This window comes from Neopelma chrysocephalum, unplaced genomic scaffold (genome assembly GCF_003984885.1).
Source record: "Neopelma chrysocephalum unplaced genomic scaffold, ASM398488v2 Primary Assembly neopelma1_347, whole genome shotgun sequence".
In the NCBI taxonomy this organism is placed as follows: Eukaryota; Metazoa; Chordata; class Aves; order Passeriformes; family Pipridae; genus Neopelma; species Neopelma chrysocephalum.
This window is the reverse complement of record NW_020898011.1, coordinates 2,502,779-2,525,799: the sequence shown is the minus strand read 5'-3', so window position 1 is coordinate 2,525,799 and position 23,021 is coordinate 2,502,779. Positions and strand designations below refer to the sequence as shown.

The 23,021-nt window shown below is 43.4% G+C and overlaps 1 protein-coding gene across 5 annotated transcripts in view; it reads left to right on the top strand.

Moving 5' to 3' along the window:
• Positions 1–23,021, top strand: part of TACC2 (transforming acidic coiled-coil containing protein 2) — a 126,568-nt gene that overhangs the window by 60,855 nt on the left and 42,692 nt on the right. For all 5 annotated transcript variants that reach the window (XM_027705708.1, XM_027705709.1, XM_027705710.1 and 2 more), the window contains one exon: positions 22,834–22,994. In XM_027705708.1, coding sequence (XP_027561509.1) covers positions 22,834–22,994 — 161 coding nt within the window. The remainder of the gene's footprint in view (positions 1–22,833; positions 22,995–23,021) is intronic.

Here is a 23,021-nt window from a genome sequence, read left to right as displayed (position 1 = left end):
AAAAAACAAAGCTTTTCAGTTTTAAATTATGATCTGCTCACATACAGTGCAGTGGTGTCTTGTTTTTGGCTGGGATAGAGTTAATTTTCTTCTATTCCCTAAAGCAAAAAAAAAAAAAAAAAAAAAAAAAAAAAATTGAATTGTGCCTCTGGGGACAAAGGTTGAAGGGGTTTGATTGAGTTTCTGTGCTTAGCTGTGGCTTTTTGAAGGATGTAATGACAGCACTGGTGTTAAATATTGTCCCTGTCCCACAGCAGTGCATGTGGTGAGCTGGACCATGGAGTGACCTGGCTGGAAAAACCAATACGAGATCAATGTGGTCTCACAAAGGCTCCTGCTGGCACATCTGTGGGTGTGACATAAAAATCAGAGTTAGCAAGAAAAGTGAAGAGTGAAAATGGAGGGTAGCAAATGCCTTGTAGTGTTCCAGCAGCAGCTTCAGCAGGTCACTCTTTGAGGGGGAATTTTTAAGTGACTCCTCAAGGCAAGTGGAAATTATAATATCCGTCCTCTCTTGCTCACTTTAGAGGAGCAAAAATCTGCCTACAGGAGCAAGAAATTTTGCAGAATACAAGCAAAGAAAAAGGAAATCCTGGCTGTCCCAGGACTGAAAAAAATGCATGGTGAGCAAAGAAGCACAAGGTGTCTAGACCTATGTATTTTTGTGGAGCCTGTAATGAAGAATGCTTGGATTCTTTAAAAGCCTGTAAACTACTTCCTGTGTAACCTTTAGAAAGATGAACTCCAAACGTGGAGTGTGGCTGAAAACAGTCTGCTTGACCTTTTCTGTAACACAAGGATCAACACTGGTCCTGGGAGACCGGTATTTCTGGGAAGGACTTGGCAGGCAAAGGAGGGCTGGTGCTCCTGCGAGGCTTTTAGAGCACCGGAGTCTCCAGCCCTGGGTGTCCTAAAAAGGCTGCACTTCAAAAGGTGTCGATGCTTTTATGTGCTAATGTGCTCTCAAACGCTCAGCCACCCTCCCCGAGGCACTGGTTTGCCTTGTGACTCTGTCTATACAGAACAGTGTTGGTTTTTTTGAGCAGTTTGGTCCTTTTAGTCCTTTAGGAAAGATGTTGCTGTTCCTTAGCAGTCTGATAATGTGGATGCCCTTGCCACGAACCCTTTGATACCAGGCAGCCGTACAAAGAAGGGAGGCTTTGGGGGAAAAAGCTGCATTTCAAGGCTTTGGGGTCCAAAGGCAGCATTTTATAAATATATATATATATATATATTATTGAGGGAGGAATTATGTTTAAACAATAATCTATTTCTTTAAACGTTTTCCCATCTTTTGCTTGTCTATTTTTCTGTAGACAGTGCTGTTCCTCAGAGCTTTGGCAGCAGCCTTCAGATACCAGAGAAACCCCTTTTTGTTTGGGATGTTTTGGTTTCGCTCTGCCTCTGCAGTTTGCTTTATATGGTGCTCATTTCTGCACAGTACCTCAATAATGCATTGCAGCTCGGAGGTATGGCTTAATATTCACCTACTCCTTCCCAGGGGGATAGATGTGTGAGGAAGGCTTTTCTTTCAGTGGGCTCTTTGATGTTTCTCTGTGTGTAAGTGTGGTCATACAACCAGCATTTACAACTGGTGTAAATGCCTGGCACAGTGGACAGTGAAGCCAAGAGCAAAGAAATAGAACATAAATTTCAGTATATCATAAAACTTATCACAGTCGTGTCCAGCACTGTTTTTTTTGATGGAAGCCAAAAATTTCAAATTGGGTGCGAGTGACCCAAGTCTGAATTTATGTATAAACATGAAATAGAATAAGACCAAATATTTAGGAGCCTGTACAGTGTTTCAAACAACTAACCAGTAGGCATCCAGTTCCAATAAAACATTAATTTTGTATAAACCAAAATATGGCTCTTGCTTAAATGGATGAAAGAGGCGGGAAGAGAAAATGATAAATTTTAAAGGATGGTAGTGAATACTTGAATAGTCTTTTTCAGCAGTGGGATCACAATAAGTTGTTACATGGCTGTTCATCCCTAGGCTGAAATGCCTGGGGCATTCTTAAATCCTTTGAAGCTACGGTGGGATTATTTTTTCCCTTTTTGAGCTGCTTCTGTGTGTTTTTCAGGTTCCGGAAAAGGTCTTACAAAATGTACTTTTAGTGTCAACAGAGTTCTTATATCTTGAAAAGCCAGCACTAAATTTAGTGCTAAATTGATGCTTCTTGGCAGGCCTAAAGGGTGAACTGGGGCCAAGCAGGAGAGGGAGAGCACAGCACACCTTTTTTTGAGAGACCGTGGCTGTCAGGAGTTCTAAAATATAAATATAAAATAATAAAATATAAAGTTAAATATGTTAATATAAAGTCACTCTCAGGAATTTGCGTGTAACGGTTGATTTGATTTTTGTTTTCCTAATTTCAGTTTCTCTCACTGGATCTTGTTGATGTAGCACTTGTCAGAGCTGCCAGTGCTTCCAAGCACATCACTTTCTCTTTGTGCAGGTGTTTTTGGGTGTAAGTGGTCTGAGTGAGCTGCTTCATCTTTGGTCTTCAAACATTTTTCCAAGGCTCCAGGTGGCTCTTCTGGCCAGTCAGTGAAATACTGACATTAAACTGATGGGAGCACATCCATCAAGGTCTCACCGGTGTTCCAGCCCATGTTTGTGTTTTACCAGTGCTCCAGTTCCCGTTGCTGCAGCTGAGCTGCTTGGGTGGTAGTTTTACAAAGAGAAGAGTTAAATCCTCTCCCCTTTGTGACCAGGAGCAGCACAGATGTGGTGAGCTGTCCTCCTGGTGAATCTCTGAGCTGTGCACGGGAGCTGGGGTGAGAGGGAGGGGAGGAGGAGGCAATACCTTGTCTGTGACACCCCTGACCTCTGTAACTCAGTATGAGTGTGTGAGGTGACCAGGGGCATAGCTGGGCTCAAAAGGCTGAAGCCCTTGATCCTGCAGATTGACAATGGACATGTTAGCCAAGACATGGATTTCTAGTGGGACTCCAATAATGTTTATTGCATAGAAACATTGGGGAATGGGAAAAAAAAGCTTTCTCCACTGTACAGCTCCTGGAAGGACCATGCTGCCTCAGAATAGGATTCAATCCAAGCCTCCTTTTATTGGGCCTTTGTTTAATAAATGTACGTGTGAAACTTCAGGGAGTTGACACAGGCATTTTAAGTGTATTCTTTGCACTTGTTAGGAAGATGCCACAGTATCCCTGTTTTCCTCACTGTCAGGACAAACAGTGCCTGTGTTCTCCCTCTTGGCTTCCAGGTACCTGCTAGGGCTTTACTTAATATGGTGTTTGCCTTTCTCCGGATTTTTCTTTTCTCAGTGTCTTCCTTTTCTCTGTAACAAATAAAATCCAGTAGGGAGCTGTTATGGTATTCAAAAGACCGATTCAGTAGAGCTACCACACAGAAAACTGAAGCTGAGCTGTAACCTCAGCCTAATAGGGTCTCTGGATACAGGCATGTAATTTTAATCTGTTGGCTGGTACCATTGATTTCCCATATTGGATAGAAATACTGGAGTTATTAACCATTTCAAATCTACTGCCAGAGAACACACAGGACTTTTCATACACTCTCTTCACATCCTGTGTTTTACTTGCTTGGGAATGGCAAATACAGAAGGTTTAGTGAGCTGCCACCACCTTGACAAGGGAGCATCTGCTGCAGCAGACTTTGGGGGTCAATTGTGGCTCAGGGACCCAACCCTGCTCCTGGAATTCTGAGGCTCAGTCCCTGAGTGAGGCAGTGCTGCTGCTTCTCTGGGGTACTTGAGATGAGTGTTGAGCAATGAGACACTGGAAATGAGGGTTTGGCTTTCACCAGAAACAAAACAACCCCCAAATTATAACTTGCTTGGAAGCTTGTGGCTGAACAAAGTGCTGGCCCACAAGCTTTTCCCCTTGGTTTAAACAAAACAGAGAACAGAAAAAGGTCATTTACTTTGATGCTGTTCATAAAACAGAATTTAATTTCAGGCAGCCTCTGGAAATGAAATATGCTCTGTGTTCACTAAACATCCTTGTTTCCTCTTATACTAAGAACAATTTATTGTGGGTGCACCCAGAGAGCCAGATGTATCATGCACATGTACTCAGCAGTTGTTGTTCCTGTAAAGCAAGCAAACCCAACTGGATTTCCCTTTGTGCAAGCAGAGGAAAAACTGCAGAAACTGTTTAAGGTGTGAGCCTAATGAGGCCTCCACTAAAGCATACAAGCCGTGCTGTGGTAGGTGCTTGAAAGTTAGTATGTTTTAATATTTCTGTTAAATTTAGCTGATCCTTTTGACCTCTCCACCTTGTGATGTATCTAGAATTGTTACATAGCTTCAAGCCATTTCCGTCCCCAGGGTTTAATTCCTGGTGTAGTCATGCAGCTGATTAATTTTTTTGCTCCTTTAGTGATGTGAAACACAACTTGTACGTGGAGCATCTGTTATTTGCTAAAGACAGTGATGTGGACAGTGGTGGTGTGCAGTCTTTCCAGTGTGCCACGCACGTGAATTCCCTGTGCCCTGGTACCTCCAAGCACCAAGCAAAAGGATATCCTTATTTGTGGGGCTCAGAATGCTGTACTTTACGAGGTTAAAGATCCTCCCCGTGAATCACATCCTTATCAGATGATGAGCATCCCCACCTCGCTGTCCAGCAAGGGGGTCTGTGCCGGCAGGAGCAAAATGGTTAAGTGCCCTGATCTCTTGGATGGAGCTGCTGGTCGGCTCCCACATTGGCTTGTTTACCTTGGCTGCTCATGATATTCTCCCTACGTTCCTCATGGAAGATTCCATTTTTTGCAAGAGGGATGAGCTCATTTGTTAAATGAAAAAAAAAAAAAAGGCGAAAAGCAGCCGTTCTGCTTATTAATCCTCTCTGCAGCCGTCCTGATATGCACAACTTGCCTGTTAGGAGAGGGAAATGTATGCACGGCACCCAGTGCACACGTGCATTTGCATTTCAAATCAGCTGAGTCAACACAATATAATGGTCCTGCCTGTATGTCCTTAGAGAGCCACAGTAGCTGACAATGTGTGCTTAAAGGGAGGGTCTGCTTTTCTTCTTCGCCTTTTTTTTTTTTTTTTTTAAGCCGGTTTCCATAGCCAATAGTCCCGTGTTCCAGGCGCCTGCACCGGAGCTGTTTGGACCACTGATGTTTAGCAGATGATTACTCTGTCACAGTGGCTGGGATTTTGTTTTATTTTATAAATAGCGTTCATCTGGACCGAAAAAAAAAAAGAAATAAAAAAAGGCAACCCACCACCAAAACTGGCAACAGTTCAGAGAAGAGAAGCTGCTGAAGTGTTTCTGCTTGTGCTGCCACTGATGCAAGCAGCTGTTTCCATCTGCACTGCAGCATTGCAGCCTCTCCACAGCCAGAGCTCCCGGGGCTCCGTGCCGGTGGAATTACGGAGGAAGCTGGCCCTGCTCGTGTCTAGCTTGGGCTCACGGGCACGCTGAGGATGGGAGGGTCGCAGTCCCTGCAGCAGGCACAGACAGGTGGCCTGATCCGGGAGCCGTCAGAGGCCATGTAAGTGCGGATTCCCTTTGCTGTCCCCCCTTTTCTCCCTGCGCTGCCGGGCCCGCAGCCGCGCTGCGCTCAACCTGCGCGCTGCCTTCAGGAGCCGGTCCTGTGCCGGGGGCCTTTGTCTGGTGCCGATCGCAGTCAGCTGAAGGCACAGCTGAGGTTTCGCTGGGTATGGCGAGGTGGGTTTTCTGACGCTGCCCAGGACGAGGGCACCTCGCCCGGGCTGCCCGCCCCGGGTCGTGTGTGCCGAACAGGAGCTGCGTTCCATATGTTCTGTCTTTTCGTGTTTCGGGTGCACGATCAATCAAACACAATGACCATTTCCAGCGAACAAAAACCCAGCCCCTTCCCCCTTCCCAAACCCACCACCTCTGTGTTTTCTATTTAAAATGCACAGCGTGGAGCTCCATTTCACTGCCTTTTTTTTTTTTTTTTCAGAGCTTCTTTTTGCTTTTCTCTGTACAGATACCGGTTTTCAGGTCACATCACCCCTGTCAGCATCCGTCCCTGTCATGGCATTATATCCTGTGATGAATCATAAGCAAGGTGTCCTTAGATCTCTCCTCACTGAAGGCCAACTCCGAAAGAGTCACTGGGGGAGGGAGGAAAAAAGCAGACAATTAGTGCTCGTTCAGAACAAGTTGGCACTTTTTCAGATGGCTAAATCGTCAGTGAAAGTGCACAAATATGTGTGTGCCTGGAGAAACAGCAGCATCGTTTCCCAGTGGTAAATAGGATTTTGTCGTTTATTGGTGGAGGATTTATCAGTTTACTTAGCCAACAGTCTTTTCTCCCTAACCCTCCACCCCAGACTACTAAGCTGAAATGCTGGAGCGTGGATCTTAGCTCTGAATGGATTTTAGAAGAATTGCCTTGTCTCCTTTTGTTATTTCAGTTATATAAATCACATTTATCTAACATGTCGACTGCTGTGTTGGTTACTGATTATGTATTTTGGTAGGTTTTAGGTATTTACCCACTAGGGCTGGTCTATAAACTAGCTTGATACAGGTCTCTTAGAAATTTCTTTAATGTCTGCTTGTTAAGGTAGATCTGATTACGGTTGAGACATCATTTGTATGTTTGAGATAAGTGCTTCAGAGTCACTGGGGAATGATAGAGCAGTAACTGATAGTTTTGCCTCTATAATGGGCCTTACAAGTAGGTATATGCTCCCTATTGTCATATTCCAGTATGTTAGCAGATAGCTTTGCTTGATAGTGTCTTGCTATATTTGTAAAATACAGGCCTAACAGCTTTTGTGGATCCTTTGTTCCTTTGATGTGTAGCTTCAGCAATTAAGATTTTTTTTTTCCCTCTATAGTTCCATCTGACATTCCTATAAACAACATCTGTTTTAATAATATGGTGGAATAAACCCATGCCTCGTTATCTTTAAAGCACTTAAAATTGCATTTTCATCTGCACAGACTGGTGTTGATTTTTAACAGCGATCCAAGGACTGGGCAATAAAAGAGACATAGCTAATACAGGGTTCAGGTTTTTTAATCTACAATTTTCACAACCTTTTAAGAATGCATTCTGTTGGAAGAACATATTGGTCAAGGTGTATATGTATATATTTATACATTTTGGTGACACATGAGTAAATTGTGTTGTCATCTCAGTGACTCCTTTTATATATAAACATACTCATCTCTTGCAGTTAGTCATTCTTGTGGGGTTTCAAGTTGGTCTTTTAAGGCCCAACATAATCAACAGATACATTTTTTTTTTTTTAGCCCAGGCATAAGTCAGTAACTGTTGATGTCCTTGGGAAGAGTTTGTGACAGGTATTACTAATCTTGTATTAAATAAATCACTAAAGAAGAGTGCCATTTTCTTCAACTAAACACTCTTTAAAATGAGATAAGAATGGAGGTGTTTCTTTATCCTTGAGGAAATACAGGCCTGTTTTCTGAAACGAGAACATCCTCATATGATGTCATGGTCATCAGCTCTGGTCTGAAGTTTTGACTTTACACCCTAATCACTCTTAACTTTTATCAGTGCTTTTCAGATGAGGTTGCATTTAACTTACTTTGCACACACAAGCAAATTCCTTAGTGGCAGTGGTGGCTCAGAGGCAGAAACATCTGGCCATGTCCCGGGCAAGTTGAGAAACTGGTTACAGCATCCCTGAAGTCATCACTTCAGCAGAGGCTTGTTGCCTAAAGGAGGCAGCTTCTCCAAAGGGAAAGCAGGGTTGGGTTTGGCTGCCCTGAGTTCATTAGATTAAAGGGGTGTAAATCAGAAGTCGTTACTGGAATAGAATAGCACCAAAAAAAGCACAGAGGCAAGCAAATTCCTTCAATAGCTGCTGGTTTAGGAGTCCCTCCAAAGTGTCCTATGATGGACTTCTTCACTAAACACTAGGGAAAGTCACAGAAATAAACTGGTGTTAGAATCGATGCTGGAAAGGGGTCTAGGTTAAGATTTTAGAGTGTATGCATGATTAAATATGCCCTTTTTGCATGTGCGTGCCAAATTCCCAATTTTAATGTAAATTTGTTTCAGCCAAGATAAAAGTATTTGTAATAAACCCGGCATTGACACTGACAGCCCGGGGTATTCTGTTGCTCATTGTGGATTGTAAGCACTCACTCAGTGGCAGCAGACAATTGCCCTTTCATTTAAAGAGAAAAGTCAATTTGGAATGATAAAAAAGGGAAAGCCCAAGGGAAGCCCCTGACAATAAAAGTTAACTGCAGATGAAAGTGGGGTGGTTCAGACCTCTGTTGATGTTAGGAGCGCTGTCATGTGCTTTGCCAATCGCAGCAGGCACCCTGGTGGCCACAGATTTAGCTCAATCAAGGGCACGTTTCCATCAGATAACAGGAGTGGACTCGGTTGAAAGGAAAGCAGATGACAGTGTGATGATGTTTGGCGTGCATGGATTTGTTGGGTGCCTGCACACATCTGGTGCTGGTGGCGGTGTCCTCGTGTGAGCTGTCTGTGCCACGCTGAGGTACCAGTGTTGTCCCGCTGAGGATGTGAACAGAAATCAGCTTGCCAAGTGCTACCACCTGCATCTCACTGCTTTTCTTTGTGATAGCAACGTATTTCTAACTCTTAGTAGTATTTTTAAAGTATTAGCAAACTGGAAATGTTGCTAGGGATTTAAATGTTGGTAGCTCTTGGCGAGTTGTCACCTCTGACTCGTACTTTTTCTCCAGTGGAAAGGGTTCCTTTCTCCTGAGCACAAACCACACCTTGTTTTTGTGGAGCATTGTGGTTGCTGCTCTTTCAGCAACTGGGCAGGATTTACATTCAGTGCCCATTTCGTGATCAGCCAAAGGGCTGATGATGTGTTATTTCCTCCCATTAGGAGCTCTACCTGCTGCGTCTCTAACGTTTCCATCCCTTGCCAATCCAAGAGGAAAATGACTGAAGACTGAGCCAGCTCCCACTGAAGTGGATAGTGAAATACCCACTGACTTCAATGGGAGCTGGATCAGGCTCCAAAACAGAAATTGAATGTTGCTGATCACTGGGAGCAGGCCAAGACGTTGGTGCCCTGGTGGGTTGTTTTTCAATATTTTTTCTGCTTCGTGGTCTTTTTGTTTGGAAAGAGTCAGAAAAATTTACACTGGATAGTCTCAGCCTTGTGCATAGGAGATGTGAGCAGTTGTTCTGTGTGTGAGGGTGTATATACACATGTATTCATAAAAGTTGTCTCTGCATGTGTACAAAAACACAGCCCTTGGTTGCCACCACATTTTTTATTTTTCTGTCTCTGAAACTTGGAAGAATCCACTGCGTGGTTCTTAAAGGTTTGAAAGAAATGAGCGTGGCTAAATATTTGCACAGTTTTATATGCTCACACATAGGAAAATGGTCATAATGACTGTATACACATGGAAGAGTGGGATATGTGTCTGTTTGGATCCTGGGAGGAAGGGAAGCTGCTGTTATTGAATTGATATTTAGTTAATCCCTTGGCAGATAGTGCTGCCTATTGTCAGCATGTGAAGCAGGAAGGTAAATTTTTCTTCTTCCTCCTATTGACAACTATCAGTGAGCATCCCCATCAATAACTAGAGGATGCTGTTACCTACTAGATTTGTCTGCTAAATAGGGTGAATTTCTGGAAGACATGGGGATGTTTTACATAGGAGAAGATGTATCAGAAGTAACGAGGAGATTCTTCTGTCAAGCTTCCCTGTCTTTTATTCCAGCCTCCCTTATCCGAGCCCAAAGGATCTCATGTCTGAAGCCAGTGACAGCGCTTCCTTTGATACGAGAGGTGGTTACATCAACCACCACTTCTGTCACCAGGAGTAGGCAGGTCACGTTTGGACTTGAAAACAAAATGAAAAGACCCCAGACTCCCTCACCCTTCCATTAACAAGGCACAGCACACATCTGGCAAACCCATGTGTGCTGCAGAGCTCTCCAGACGGAGTGGGGTGCCCTGTGCCACGGGTAATGGAGCTGCTGTCATCTGTTATGGATTCTGACACACGGGCAAATTGGAAAACACAAACCCATGTGAGGTAGTAAAAACATGAATGGAAAGGCGTTCCTGCACGTGCACTGTGGCTGTCACTCCCCGGCAGAGCTGCTTCCCTTCCTGCCTTTGCTTTTTGCTTGGCTTGACCCAGCAGTCCGAGGAGTTGATTGTCAGATTTAAATCAAAGATGCTCCTGTGTGTTTCAAGAGGCAATAGTCTGCGTGCTTTCAGTGTTTCTCCAATGTGATTATAGCACCTAGAAAAGCAGTTCTGCCTGTTACAAACACATTTCCTTTGTTTTAAGACCGTACACCCATAGTTTTTGTATTTGCTTGTGTCTTGGATATCATTTCTTTTTCCATCTCTCCTGCTTTGTAAGGCTTTAGCTATGTAACAAACTTCTTATTTAGTCCAGGTAAGCAGGCTTTTGAGTGGCAAGAGGCAGAGTTGTAATTATAGCTAGAAATTTGATGCAGTTTGCATTCCCTCTGAGAAAGTGGGTGGGACTGTGGTAAGAAACTAACAAGCAAATATATATTTTTACTATGGGAAAGCTGAGAAAAAAAGGGTGTCATTTCCCTTCAGATCCTTAAATGCTCTGAAGCAACCCTCTGAATTTAGTAGCAGGCTGTGGATATCATGTTTTGTATTCCCATTAGCACCAGAGAGACAGCTTAATGGGAAAAAATCGAATTAATTTCCTTTTTTGCACCACAGACTGAGGTTTCAAGGTTTCTTGTAAAGCATGTTTTCGCCTGAGAGCCTTCATTGATGGTGATAGTAGACAAGATAGTGAGATCCCTCCTTAGCTCTAGAAACCAAATTGGAGTTTGCAGTGTAGACTGTCTAAATATACAGCCTGTGAACTGACTTTTGGTTTAAATAACTGTGGATATGTCTCAGACAGACCTCGGGGTAATTGTAGAGCTCTCTGAATTTTGTTTGTTGCCTCTCTGCAGTACTGATTGCTACAGCTCCTCTCCTTCTGCCACAAGGAGTGATTAAGGAGATGAATGGGTGCTTGAGAAACCTCTTCCTTCCCAGAGGAAGAACTGGAGCTGTTGGTTCTGTTGGGATGAAAACTAAACTTTGAGAAAATCTGTGTCTTACCGTTTTAAGCTTATTTGATTTTGATTAAACAGATCTTTAGGCTTATATTCAAACTTACACGGTAGTGTTTGGCTAAACAAAAGCATCTTGTTTCTCGGGCTTAGTATAGGTCAGGTTATATCTGACACTGAGTGCATTTACAGTCACATACACTCCTGCTTGTGAGTTTTGATTTCCTTCAGCATAAAACCTGCACTTATTGGTCTTGTTAATAGCAGTCCATTGCTCTGCTTAGAAATGAGTCCAGCATTGTGCTGGGAGAAGGGTTTGGTTGCTAAAAGAGAGGGAGGATGAGCAAGGAATTTGAATCCCTTTGTTTAACTGCATCCCAAGTGCAGGACTGTCCCCTTCCAAAGCGGGATGCTGGGAAGGGAAGGCTGAGCACCGTATTCCTCCCCTGGCAGAGCCAGCTGGGTGCCAGCTGGTGAGGTGCCCCTGCACACCAGGGATCGCTTTTTCCCGCGGCGCTGTTGTGCTGAGTCGGCAGTTCCCGAGCCGGGCGTTCCCGCGGCACCTGCGGAAAGGGATGATGGATTCATTGTGCCGGGAGCTGGAGCGGCACGGAGGGTGCCCGTGGCACGGGGAAAGCTGCAGCTCGGATGAAGTCAGTGGGAAACCTGGCAGAGCTGCACCGGGCTGGAGCAGCAGAAGGATCACACCCACCCCGCCTCGGGAGATGGAATTATTACGGCCTGACCAGAGATTTGGTTGTTAAGAGGTTGAGATTTTTTTTGTCCTTTGCTCCTCTTGCTTGCTGGCCGTGTTTCTGTCCGTGCAGCTGCTTCACGTCTTGAAGCAGAGGAATGAGGTTTAGAGGGGATCTTGCAAAGCTCTGGCAGCTTTTTGGAGGCTGTGCAGGGGTCAAATAAGCAGAATATGGAGCAGGTTGAAGGCAGAGGGACTCTTTTCTCCCCTCTTTCCTTTGTAGCAAAGGGACTCCCTGCTTCCCTTCTCCACCCCCGTGTAATCCTTATCTCCTTTTTGAAGGGAAGGACCAGGAACATTACAGGAACACAGCTTTATTTCCACATCTCACCATTCCCAGCAATCTCCACGCTCTCCAGATAAGCTGTTCCCCAGGGATGACGGCTGTCATACATTCATCTTCACACCTCACAATTGCTGTTTTGTCCCCGGGTCCTGCTTTTGAGCAGTGTGGCAGAGCAGAGATGTGGCTCTGGAAAGCCTTGTTGCATTTGAAAGGTAGTTCCAATAAACAAAGCCACTTCGAGCCTATGGCTCTGGCTCCCAAATGAATTATTGATTGGTTTCCCTTGAAGCCGTTGATGATGCTGTGTGGCAGCACAGGCACCTGGATGCTTTCTGAAGGGCTAGTTACAATGATGTTCTTTCCTGGATTTAAACTTCAGAGCTCAGTACTAATGGCAGGAAAAAAAAATACTTGCCATGGTATAAATACTTAAACATAACTACTGATTCAAATACCAATCCCTAACCTACTAGGGTGAGCAAAGTGCCTCACTGACTGGGATTGTTATGTATTAACTGGTTATATTTGTGTTAAGTATTTTCTGCCTTTGATATTGGGGCAACCTGCATCTTTATTGTTTCTTAAGAGATGTACGTGGTTGAGTATTCAGCAGCCTCTGGTGATTTAGGGACACATTAGTATATTTGCAGTCGTGATGTCTGAAGATGAGTGCCTTTAATTAAATGGCTTTTTCCTGTTGCACCTCTTGAGAATAAAGCATCTGCCTGAGAAGAGCATAGGGATTAAAAAAACAATTTCAGTTCTGAGTCCTGTTTCTGTAGCATGGATATTTTCATTATTCAGGCTGAAGCCAGTAAAAGAGAAAGCAGGCTGGGCAGAAAGGATGGGGAATCATTTCATTATTCATATATATCAGTAGTGTTGAAAAACATACCCCGCTAGATCTCAAGAAAAGCAATAAAAAGGGAAAATTTAACATGATTTAAAGCAATATGGGGAACTTCTTGCTAATCAGTTAGAAAAATGATTTAAGTAGATTGAAGTGCTGCTGTAAGTGTGCCATGTTATATCCCGCAGTCTTTCTTCCTTCAGATGTGGTTTCCCACAGCTTGAGACATTTCTCTCTGGTTGCTGTGTGAAAGCAGGAAATGGCTTTTGTTGGGGGAGTGGGAATTTGGCTTCTGCACAAAATACACTCAAAATTGCTGAATAAACAAGGAGAAAAAGCAGGAAAAAAGAATTCCTTCTTCCCATTTCAGTTATGTTGGGGAGATTGCTTTATAATACAATAGGCTAAAAACCAAAAATTGACATTATTTTCAAGATGATTATGCCCTTTTAATTCTCCTCCACTGCAGTTCTAATCCTGTTCTTGAAATACAACCATCCTGTGAGGAAAAATTGGCCTTTTTATAGCAAGTGATTAATGTTTAAGGTATTCATGAGTTTCTTTTTGCAGTCTGTTATAGAAGACACATTTCCAAACTGACCTGTGTGGCTTGGATACCACACAAGGGATTATTTTCCATAAGTCCCACATGATGATCCAAAAAGGGAAGCCATGGCATTTTATTTATGTTGTCTCACCTGTGTAAAAAAAGAAAATCCAGATTGTTGTCTCTCAGCTAAGACACTGAGTTATCCCAGGCCTTGACGCTGGGAGTCAGATGCTATTGGAAGGGCTGTGAAGTTGCCCGGCAGCATTAGATCATCAGCAGTGTGTAACTGAGCCATATTTACCCACTCACATCAAATTTGCACTGGTGTAAATCATTAGCACTCCAGCTGAGCTGTCTGGGATGCTCTGGGGCAGCAGAGGACGTTACACCCTGGGGCTTGTGGCACAGAGCAGCACAGGCAGGGCAGGGTACGACTGGCTGCAGGATGACCTTCCTCCTTGTGTCCCCAAATTAAACCTTGTGCCTCCCCTGACACGTCACTTGTGGGCCGGGAAGTATCGCCTTTGTTACAACAGTGATTATTTTCCCGGGGAGCCGTGTTTTCTGTGAGTCTTGCAGGAGTATTTACACTGAAATAATAATAAAATCCTCCTCTGGAGAGGAGCACCTGCCCTGCTTTCTGCACACATCCCCGTCAATATGAGTTCTGGTGTAATTGCAGTGCACTAAAGTAGGTCTTTTGTCATTTCAGCGGAGCGGGATTTATTTGATAAAAGCTTTATTCTTAAGTGAGAACTGCAGAGGAGGCTTCTCTGCTGCCTTGTGGCTCAGGCCATAAAACGAACACGTGACGTTTATCCTGCTCTAGTGTTGAGCAGAATGCCTCTGCTGAGGGAGGAACTGCAGATGATTTTGTGGAATATTATTTTTGAATGCGCAACAGAATGTCTGTTTAAACCTCCCAGCTTTGACTGGATGTGTTCTTCCACAAAAACCTTTTTTTTTTAAAAAATACTCTCTCTCTTTCTGTCCTACAGTATTGTTTTGAATTAGTGTTTTAATACATCAGAAAGAGAGCAGGATAAAGAATGAAGATACCAAGGAAATTAACTTCATCCCCATTCATGGATTTCTTCTACACAATTATTTTAAATTGCTGTGATTAAAGAAGCTGGAGTTGTACCTGTTTTCCATATCCAGTTTTAAAGTAGAAGTAAACGAGCGATCTGGTGACTCAGCAGAGGTGATTGTTATAAAGTAAGATTAAAACTATTCTCCAGCATTATTGTTTAAGCTGAAATAATCCTGTGAGGAAGTTATGGCTGTGTTTTGATGATCAGACTTTGCAAGTCAGAGACCTGTAGAATATGGCCCTGGTGTTGAGTAGCACAAGGTGTGATTGCCTTTTCTGGTGCACGTGTGATTCGTACTCTGTGCATGTACCACACCTATCAGGTAGCAGACAAAAGACAAAATTTCCCTGTAAGGTGATGCACTTGCTCAGTGCAGACTCAGCACTGAAAAGCTGTGAATTCCCACAGACTTCTGGTGCAGTCTGGGGCATTTTGTGTGTCACCAGAGCAGACCCTCAGAAACCAAAACCCTCTGGTTTTCCTGTGGCCACCTGGGGTGGTACCAAACGTGATTTTATTATATTTGCAAGGCTTGATGCTCATCTTGCGTGTGCACATTAGTAGGGATGTTCCAATGGGACAAGGGAATCGTGCCTGTAGGAGCAGGATGTGAGCAGAAGGAAAGGTTGGTGATCTGTTTCCCTCTCAACATCATCTTCCCGTGACCCGTTTTGTGTTTAGTCCCCTCACAGCATGGGTTTGTTGTGAATGTATTTAATCATAGGATGGGTGATCTTGTCACTGAATAGCCTTACAAGAGTATGAGAGGTCCATTAATAGTTAATGGTCAGAAATGTGTCCCTAAAGGAACTGCCTTGTAAATGGAGTCTGGTGACACGTAAATGACATGTTTGTACCTCCCCCAGCTCCTGACTCAATACAGGCATCAGATCCATCGCTGAGAACATTCCCCCTGAGGGCAGAGGCAGCAAGGCAGGTGGCTTCCCATGGTCCCTGAAGTGTCACCCACCCTCTGGCAGGCTGGGCTGAGGTTGCTGGCTTTGCTCTTCTCCGGGCAAAACATTTTCACAGTCACAAAATGGTTGGGGTTGGAAGGGACCTCTGGAGATCATCTGGTCCAACCCCCAGAGTGGGTACAGAGATATCTGTTCTCTTGAGTTCTTTTGAGAAGCTCTGTAATTTCAGTGGTGCATTTTATTAGAGAAAAGGGAAATGTTGTTTGTGAGGTTTGTGCCTCCCACCACATGTGTTTGTGTTGGTTTTTAAAACCACGAGTTTAACAGATCTGTGGGTGCTAGGTTTGATAGGTGGAATAATTCAGACACCAAATATTAATATTTAATACCTAAAATAACCAGTTCACTGTACTGTGGCATTCATGTTTTCTGTGTGTTGCTGTAAAAATTAATTATTAAAATTTAAAATCCGTGGGGATGTTTTGTATTCAGAGCATGTAGGTGAGCAGTGACACAGCTATCATCATGTTAAAAGAAGATAATTATTGTGGAATGTCATGTTAGCTGAGTAGGCAAATACTGTACAAAAATTATAGCTTAGAAAGTTGACACATCTTTGATATTATCCTGACCTAGTGCTGGGATGAACAAAATGACCTTTTGTTGTAGCTGTAGAATATTCGTGGTCCTTGTGAGCAGGGCCTTGGGTCAGCTAATGGCTGCTGGCCTGAAGTGGTAACTTGATCTCCAGGAAACGAGTTACCATTTGGGCTCTCTTGATGATTTTGAATTATGATCCAGAGCTGTATTTGTAAGAGTCTGAAGGAAAAAAAAAGGATAAAAATTGTATGTATCTCTGTATTGGAGCCGTGTAACTGCAACACGAGTGATACCACAAGATGAATTATAAAGAGATTGTCAGTTATTTAATTTTACATAAACAGAAGGAAGAAGCTCTCAAATGTAATGTGCACTGAGCAATCTTTTTCCCCCTCTGGACTCTTCATACATCCAGAGTAAGAAGCTGCTTGTGCTGTATAGAGATCCCAGCCTGAGTAGATAAGGCAGACTTGAGTGGATGCAGAAGTGAACTGACCAAGACCCTTGAACTAGATGAACATTAAAGGTCCCTTCCAACCCAAACTTTTTTATGATTCTATGTATTTGCAGCAGTTCAGAGCCAGAGCTGAGAGTAGGGTTGGTCTTTGTATTGCTGAAACATCCTGCCTCTTTTTTGTTGTTATTTGGTTTGAGGGTTTTTTTAAGAATTACATGGGGAAATCAGTTTAACTACTGAAAACGGCACCAGGAAATCTAAAAAGGTTTTATCAGATGGTTTGCAGTGAATGAGCTTTGACTGAAATTAATGCACATCTCCAAGTGCCTTGTCTCTCTGGCTTTAGAAACTCTAACCCTTAGAGTTACTGGGTGTCTTTCCAAATCTATCAGCCTGTGTGGCTCCTGCCACTGCAGTAAATGTGCCTGCTTAAGTAACAGGCAAACAGATTGACCTCAGAAGTACACAGGCACTCCTGCATCCTTGGTTCTGATCTCATCAGTAAACCACACCTGAATTATTCATGCGGGGTTTTATGAGGATCATCTCTGAAAATGATCGATGGAGGTGAGACTACAGAACTCATTCCTCCTTTTTATTTCCAGCTCATCTCCCAGTGGAATTTACAAGAAGGAAAGCCAAAATTAATCTTCAGCACTAAATTGAACATTGGAAGAAGTTGTGGTTTTTTTTCTTCTCTCTGATTGAGTTTCCTCTCATGGTGAATGATAAATTGTTCAGTAAATACTCATGTGAAATTTATACCTTGACTTCATGATATAAGAGCTGCAGATGCTTTGGAGGACCAGGATCTGTTGGATTCTGTTGCCTTTAGTTCTAGATAGTGCTTATGCATCAGCACTGCAATGTTTGCTCTTTGGGTCCTTCATCCCATGGCTTTGGACTCTGTGTTTGCCTCAGACCCCTGCTAACGCTTCCATACGGGAACTGAGCACTGTGTGATGTCCCCTTGGTAACAGATGCACGAGCCTTGTGCACTCTGATTTCTTGTTTGATTCTTAAGGCCCAGGGAAACAGATCTTCAGATGACTCTGGTGTGGTTTTACATGGCCTAGAGGCAATGAATGTACTTGGACAGATATTTTCCCCTTGAACTGCGGCTCTAGCCAGTTGTAAAGAACACGTAGATCTAAAGATGAGATGGGGAAAAAAAGCAAAAATACCCATTTCTGTCTCCTCCCCCTCAGGGAGTACAGCTGTATCACAGGAAAGGACTGAAAAGACTGTAGGAATTATTGCCAGTTAAAACTGGTCAGGGAGGAATTGCTCATCATCTGGGAGAGTCCTGAATTTCTCTGCACCCTTCAAAATGTCCCACACACTACAATTAGAGGGCAATATGCAAACTGCAGCTCTCCAGTAAATCTTTGCAGTCCTTGCTTTCATTGCATTGCCCTCCAAGATCTCTTGGGTGATAATGGAGCACAGTTTGGTGGTGTTGTTGTTGTTGTCTGTGTGTTATAAAATGACCTGGCTTTTTTCCTCCCAATATCTTGTATTTCCAAATAGACCATGAGAATGAAGTTGTCATGTCAATAGAACAAAGGTACATAGAGACAAAGCAACTGGTTGATAGATTTTATTGGGTACCCATGAGAAGGATGAATTTATGGGGTGTTGGCTGGGCATCAGTGATATTGCTGACAGGTACGAGCGACCTCAATTAATCTGGGGCATGTTCCACTAATAAGGCAAATTTATCATACTTTTTTCAGAGTGCAAAGTTTGAAAGAAAATACATGAGTTTAAATACAGAGCTGTTCAGCATAGCTCTGATGGACCAGATCCCCCTGTAGCCGATCTTGGTGTTGTTACTTGTGATTCCACAACCACGGCTGAGGGGAGGCATCTCCTTTGGTCCATCCCCCTTTCCCCACTCCCAGCACAGGCAGCACTTCTTGATAATGCAACTCCAGCCCCTGGCTTCAAGAATTCATAATGTGACTCCCTCATTCCTGTCCAGACTGTCCATATTGCACAGCAATAGATCAGTGCTCCGTAAAGTAGTTAGGTGTGTTTGTTTGTTTGTTTGTTTTCTGAAGCAGGCTATACACTTAATAAATTTCTGTATAGATTTGACTTTAGGTAACTCCACAAAAGCCCGTGGACCTCCCTTGGCACATCCCAGTTCCAGTTATGCTGGCCTGTGCCACTCCATAGGAAGCAATGCTCCTGACCTCAGCCCTCATGTCAAAGCCCTGCTTTGAAGTTTCCTTTTTATATCAGACCCCTCTTTCTTTGCTGTGAAATACAATCAGAGAGCACACTTGTGTTGGTTATACTGCTGTAGTGTAAATATTAGAGGAACCTGAGGCACATGGCAGGGTTCCCAACACAGCCCAAGGCCACAGCTCTGTTGCAAACTACTTTTTAATGAATCAGGTTTCTGGGTGGCAACTGGTGGCAACTCCCTTCAGAGGCTGTCATGCCTGATGAGGGCAAACAGCGAGGAGAGCCAGTGGAATAAGAAATCTCATTCCTGCTTCCTGAGTGCTTTCCAGCTGCAGTGACAAAAAGGCAATTTTTCATTATGAAATCAGGGAGGACTTAAAATTATAAGCACCTGTGGATTACAAAAAAAAAAAAGGTAATGTAATTTATGAGGCTGGATTTCCACACGACCAGAGGTGAAGAAGAGAAGTCAACCTTAGTGACTCCCTTCAGTATTTCCTCCAGAGATTTATGTAACAGGCTGGGCAAGAGGCTCAGACTTCCCAAATGAGAGTGGGAGAGCTCAGGCTCCACAAGTTGTTGCAGTGTTGCCAGATTTGTGTTGGTCTGGTATGATCCTTGCATTTCTCTGTTCTCCCCTGCTGCTGGACCCCATCTGTATGTGTTATGTTTACTGTTTACTGGCTGTCTTGGAGAAGGGAGATGAAAGAGGTGGACTGAAGGAATATTTTGTATCTTCTACAATCTGTATCTTTTTTGCCTGTTATATACAAAAAACAAAGGATACAGCTGGAGAGATATGACATGTTGTAAAAGCAATCTCCCACTAGTTTCCCAGGCTGGCTACAGGGATGTATGAATGTGTATTCCTTCCTGAAGCTCTTACTTCATCACTGCCCCTCAAACCAGTCCTGCAGGCTCAGACTCTGCACTTGCACATCCCATCTCCGCAGTGTTATGAAATGGGGCCAGCAAGTGAGTTCTCCACCTCTGAAACCCCTGCATCCCATCTCATCCTGCTTCATCCTTGGCTGGAGCTTCAGAATAATATTATAGATGGTACAAGACTCTTTTTTGTGAGAACCTGTCCACAGCTGGACCCGTGGTGGCTGCTCCTTGTGCAGCTTTGAGTTGGTGCCGGCTCTCACGGGGTATCACAGTTTTGGCAATCTGTTTTACACCAAGAACTTTGCAGCAGCATTATTTCTCTTTGTTCCCTGCGTTCCCTGAATTTCTCAGGGAAAAGACATTAAGAATTGAACTGGCTGAAATGTGCAATTTCCTTTTCACAGGAAATCCTGTTGTTCTGGGAAAGTCTTTTCTTACAGTTTTAACTTAGGACTGTAGTCTTAAAAAAAAATAGCCTGTAACTGAACCCAAGATCTATTTTTTCCAGGATGCAGGTAATACAGGCTTTGGAGCATAGTGCTGTTATGTGCATCCAGGTTTTATGCCCTCACCCAGATTCCATGCTATGACAAAGAAGGTTTTCCTGGCGTTGAGCTTCCCTTTGTGTTTCTTTGTTAAATACATCTTTTTTTTTTTTTTTTTTGGTGAGCACAATTGCTTCCCATAACAAACTCAGCAGCATTTGAGTTATGGTTAATACAGTTCTCACTTGATTGTAATAGCTGAAAATTAGGAGTATTGCATCAGAATCTTTTGGGAATTATCAAATATTAGCAAACCAAAGCTTTGTGTGGGAGCTCAGGCACCTCAGCTGTTTGTCCACAGACTTGGCAGGTTCTCTAGAGTGAAAACTCATGCAGTGAACAAAAAAGAACAGATATTTCTCTTTAGTTCAAGTGCTTATGCCCACCTCATCCGAGGAAGAGACCAAGTAAACAAAGGGAGCTCATTTAAAAGGGAGATACACAGGCACCAATTCTTCTGCAGTAACTGAAGAAGGACACAGAACTGCTCCATCAAGCCAGTGTAACAAAGCAGTTATTAATATGAGTAAAGTATCAAAATAGAGGGGGTTTTGTCCATCCCAGTTTTATATATATATTTACTCTGTATGTTACATGTGCTGTACAGACGGTTTGGATAAAAGGAGTCTAAATGTTATTGTTTCGGTGTTACAAAGCAAGACTTTGAGTTTGAAATGAGGAGAGTGAAACATTAATTAAGTGCAGCACAATGCAGAACTATGTGAAAGCCCGAGAGAGATGAATTACCTTTCATTTTGTTGGTTTAGATGATAACTTCCTAGGTTTATTTTTATGACACTGGGAAAATATCGCACGACTCTGTTTGTCTTTGATTCTCCAACTTTAAAGTTTCCTGAACCAGCTCTGTGGAAGGAGGAGAAAGCGTTTGTTTGTTGAATACCTATTGTGCAGCTTTGTTTACAGAAGCTCTTTGTTTGCAGCTGTTCTTAAGCTTAAAATACTTTGTACTTAAAACACGGTGCATCTTTGTAGGGATATGATTTAAAGTGATGCAGCCCATGTGTTTTAATGTGACTGTTCTGGGACCTGATGAATTAGTACGGTTTAAAAGGTAACACAAAGTATTTTGGAGCAGGATTATATCTGCAGCAACAGATATAATCAAAATCCAGACACACTTTTTTGAGCAGTTCCCCAGGCAGTGACATAAATTTGTGGAGGAAAAAACCAAACTCTAAACACCCCCAAGTAAGGCAAGCAACTGGAGTTATCACCTAGCAGAAATCCTTTTGCTTTGCACAGGAGTAGAGGTGATGAGACAGAGTCAGTGTCAGGCCATGACGTGTGCCCTGTGAGGAGGTGGGAGCTCTCATTGGAATTCTACTGAGGCAGCTGGGGAGAATCAGGTCTGCTCTGCCCCTCTAGCTGTCAGGGGTGACACTGGGGGTCTTTTCTTCCCCAGCTCTCCGAAGGCTTCATGCTGTGATAGATTTAGGCAAATGTAATAGAATGCAAATCCTGTACTTGTACCTCTCCTGACATCGAGCTGCTTAAAGTAATCACAAGCCTCAAAAAACCAGACAGAATCTGGCAGCTCAGAGTTAACTCAACAAAATAAGAGGAGTCCTTGATTTTGGATGGCTTGTAGAGTGCTTTTGGGAGATGAAATGACTCTTCATTTCATGGCAGATTTTGTCCCCTTGCAGTGGTGTGTGGGATGTGAACAGCTGTGAGGAGCAGTGGAGACCACAGGCTCACACAGAATCACTGGGAAGAGGCAAATCAGTCCTGTCCTCCAGGAAATTGCCATGTTCAATTCACTTCATCATAGAGCAGCAGTCCAAAACTGCATCTGACCAACAGAAATGCTTATTGAACATTATGTTCAGTGCCTGTTGAATATGGCACCATTGTTGCTGCATTCCTTGCTCCAAAAAAAATGCCTGAAGAAGAAATGTTTAAAATTTGAGCTCAGTTTGATTTAAGAACAAGGAAGACCTATAGTTTCCAGACTTAGGAGGACAGTTTCCTGTGGCTGTACACCTGTAACAGGTGTGTCCTTGAATGGTTTAGATCTTCACTTAATGTTTTGGTTACTTATAGTTTTGTACACTTGTCTTTCAAGCTTGTGTTTCATTTGAATGGCTCCATTTTGGGTGCTGCTATTTCCCTTGCTGTGCTGGCACCAACCCATTGTGATCCCTGTGGTTTTTGTGTCCCTGGGAGCACGTGGTGCTACAAAAAGACCATTGATAACATGAGGACTCCGTGCATTTTACAAGCTGTCATGCCTGGTGTAACAAGGCCTGTTTGAAAAGGGCTGTGGTGAAATTCTGTGGGAAGCACAGGATGCACAAGGGTTTGCTGCACCTCAGGTGTCTCCATGTGTGCTCTCTCACCCTTGAGAGCATACATATAAATTTGGTGCTGTTTTTAGATGGGGATTTTTTTTGTTTGTGTTTCTTTTTTTTTTTTGAAGCTGTGAAATTCTTTTGAGAAGATCCTTTACACTTCTGTTACACAAGTGACATAAATACCTGTATAAGGAGTAGACCATAGCCATGATACTTTGCTCTATAAACCATACAGCAAAACCTCCTTTGGGAAATGCAGAGGCAGCCTGAGAGCTGAGGTCTGTGCCCTCAGCTCAGGAAGCCCAGCATTCCCAAGCCTGACGTGCAAACATGGATCTTCACCGTGCTCACCAGTCTCTCATTTGATTTTCCCCAGGAGCTCTGACTCTGAAGAAGCATTTGAGACCCCGGAGTCCACTACACCTGTCAAGGCACCACCTTCACCTCCACAGCCAGCCCCTGAAGCAGCAGCAGCTGTGGTTGTTGCAGACATAGCAGAGCAAGAAATAAAACCCCAGCTGCCCTTAGAAGACACAGGTAACAAGGATGTAATGAGTGGGACGG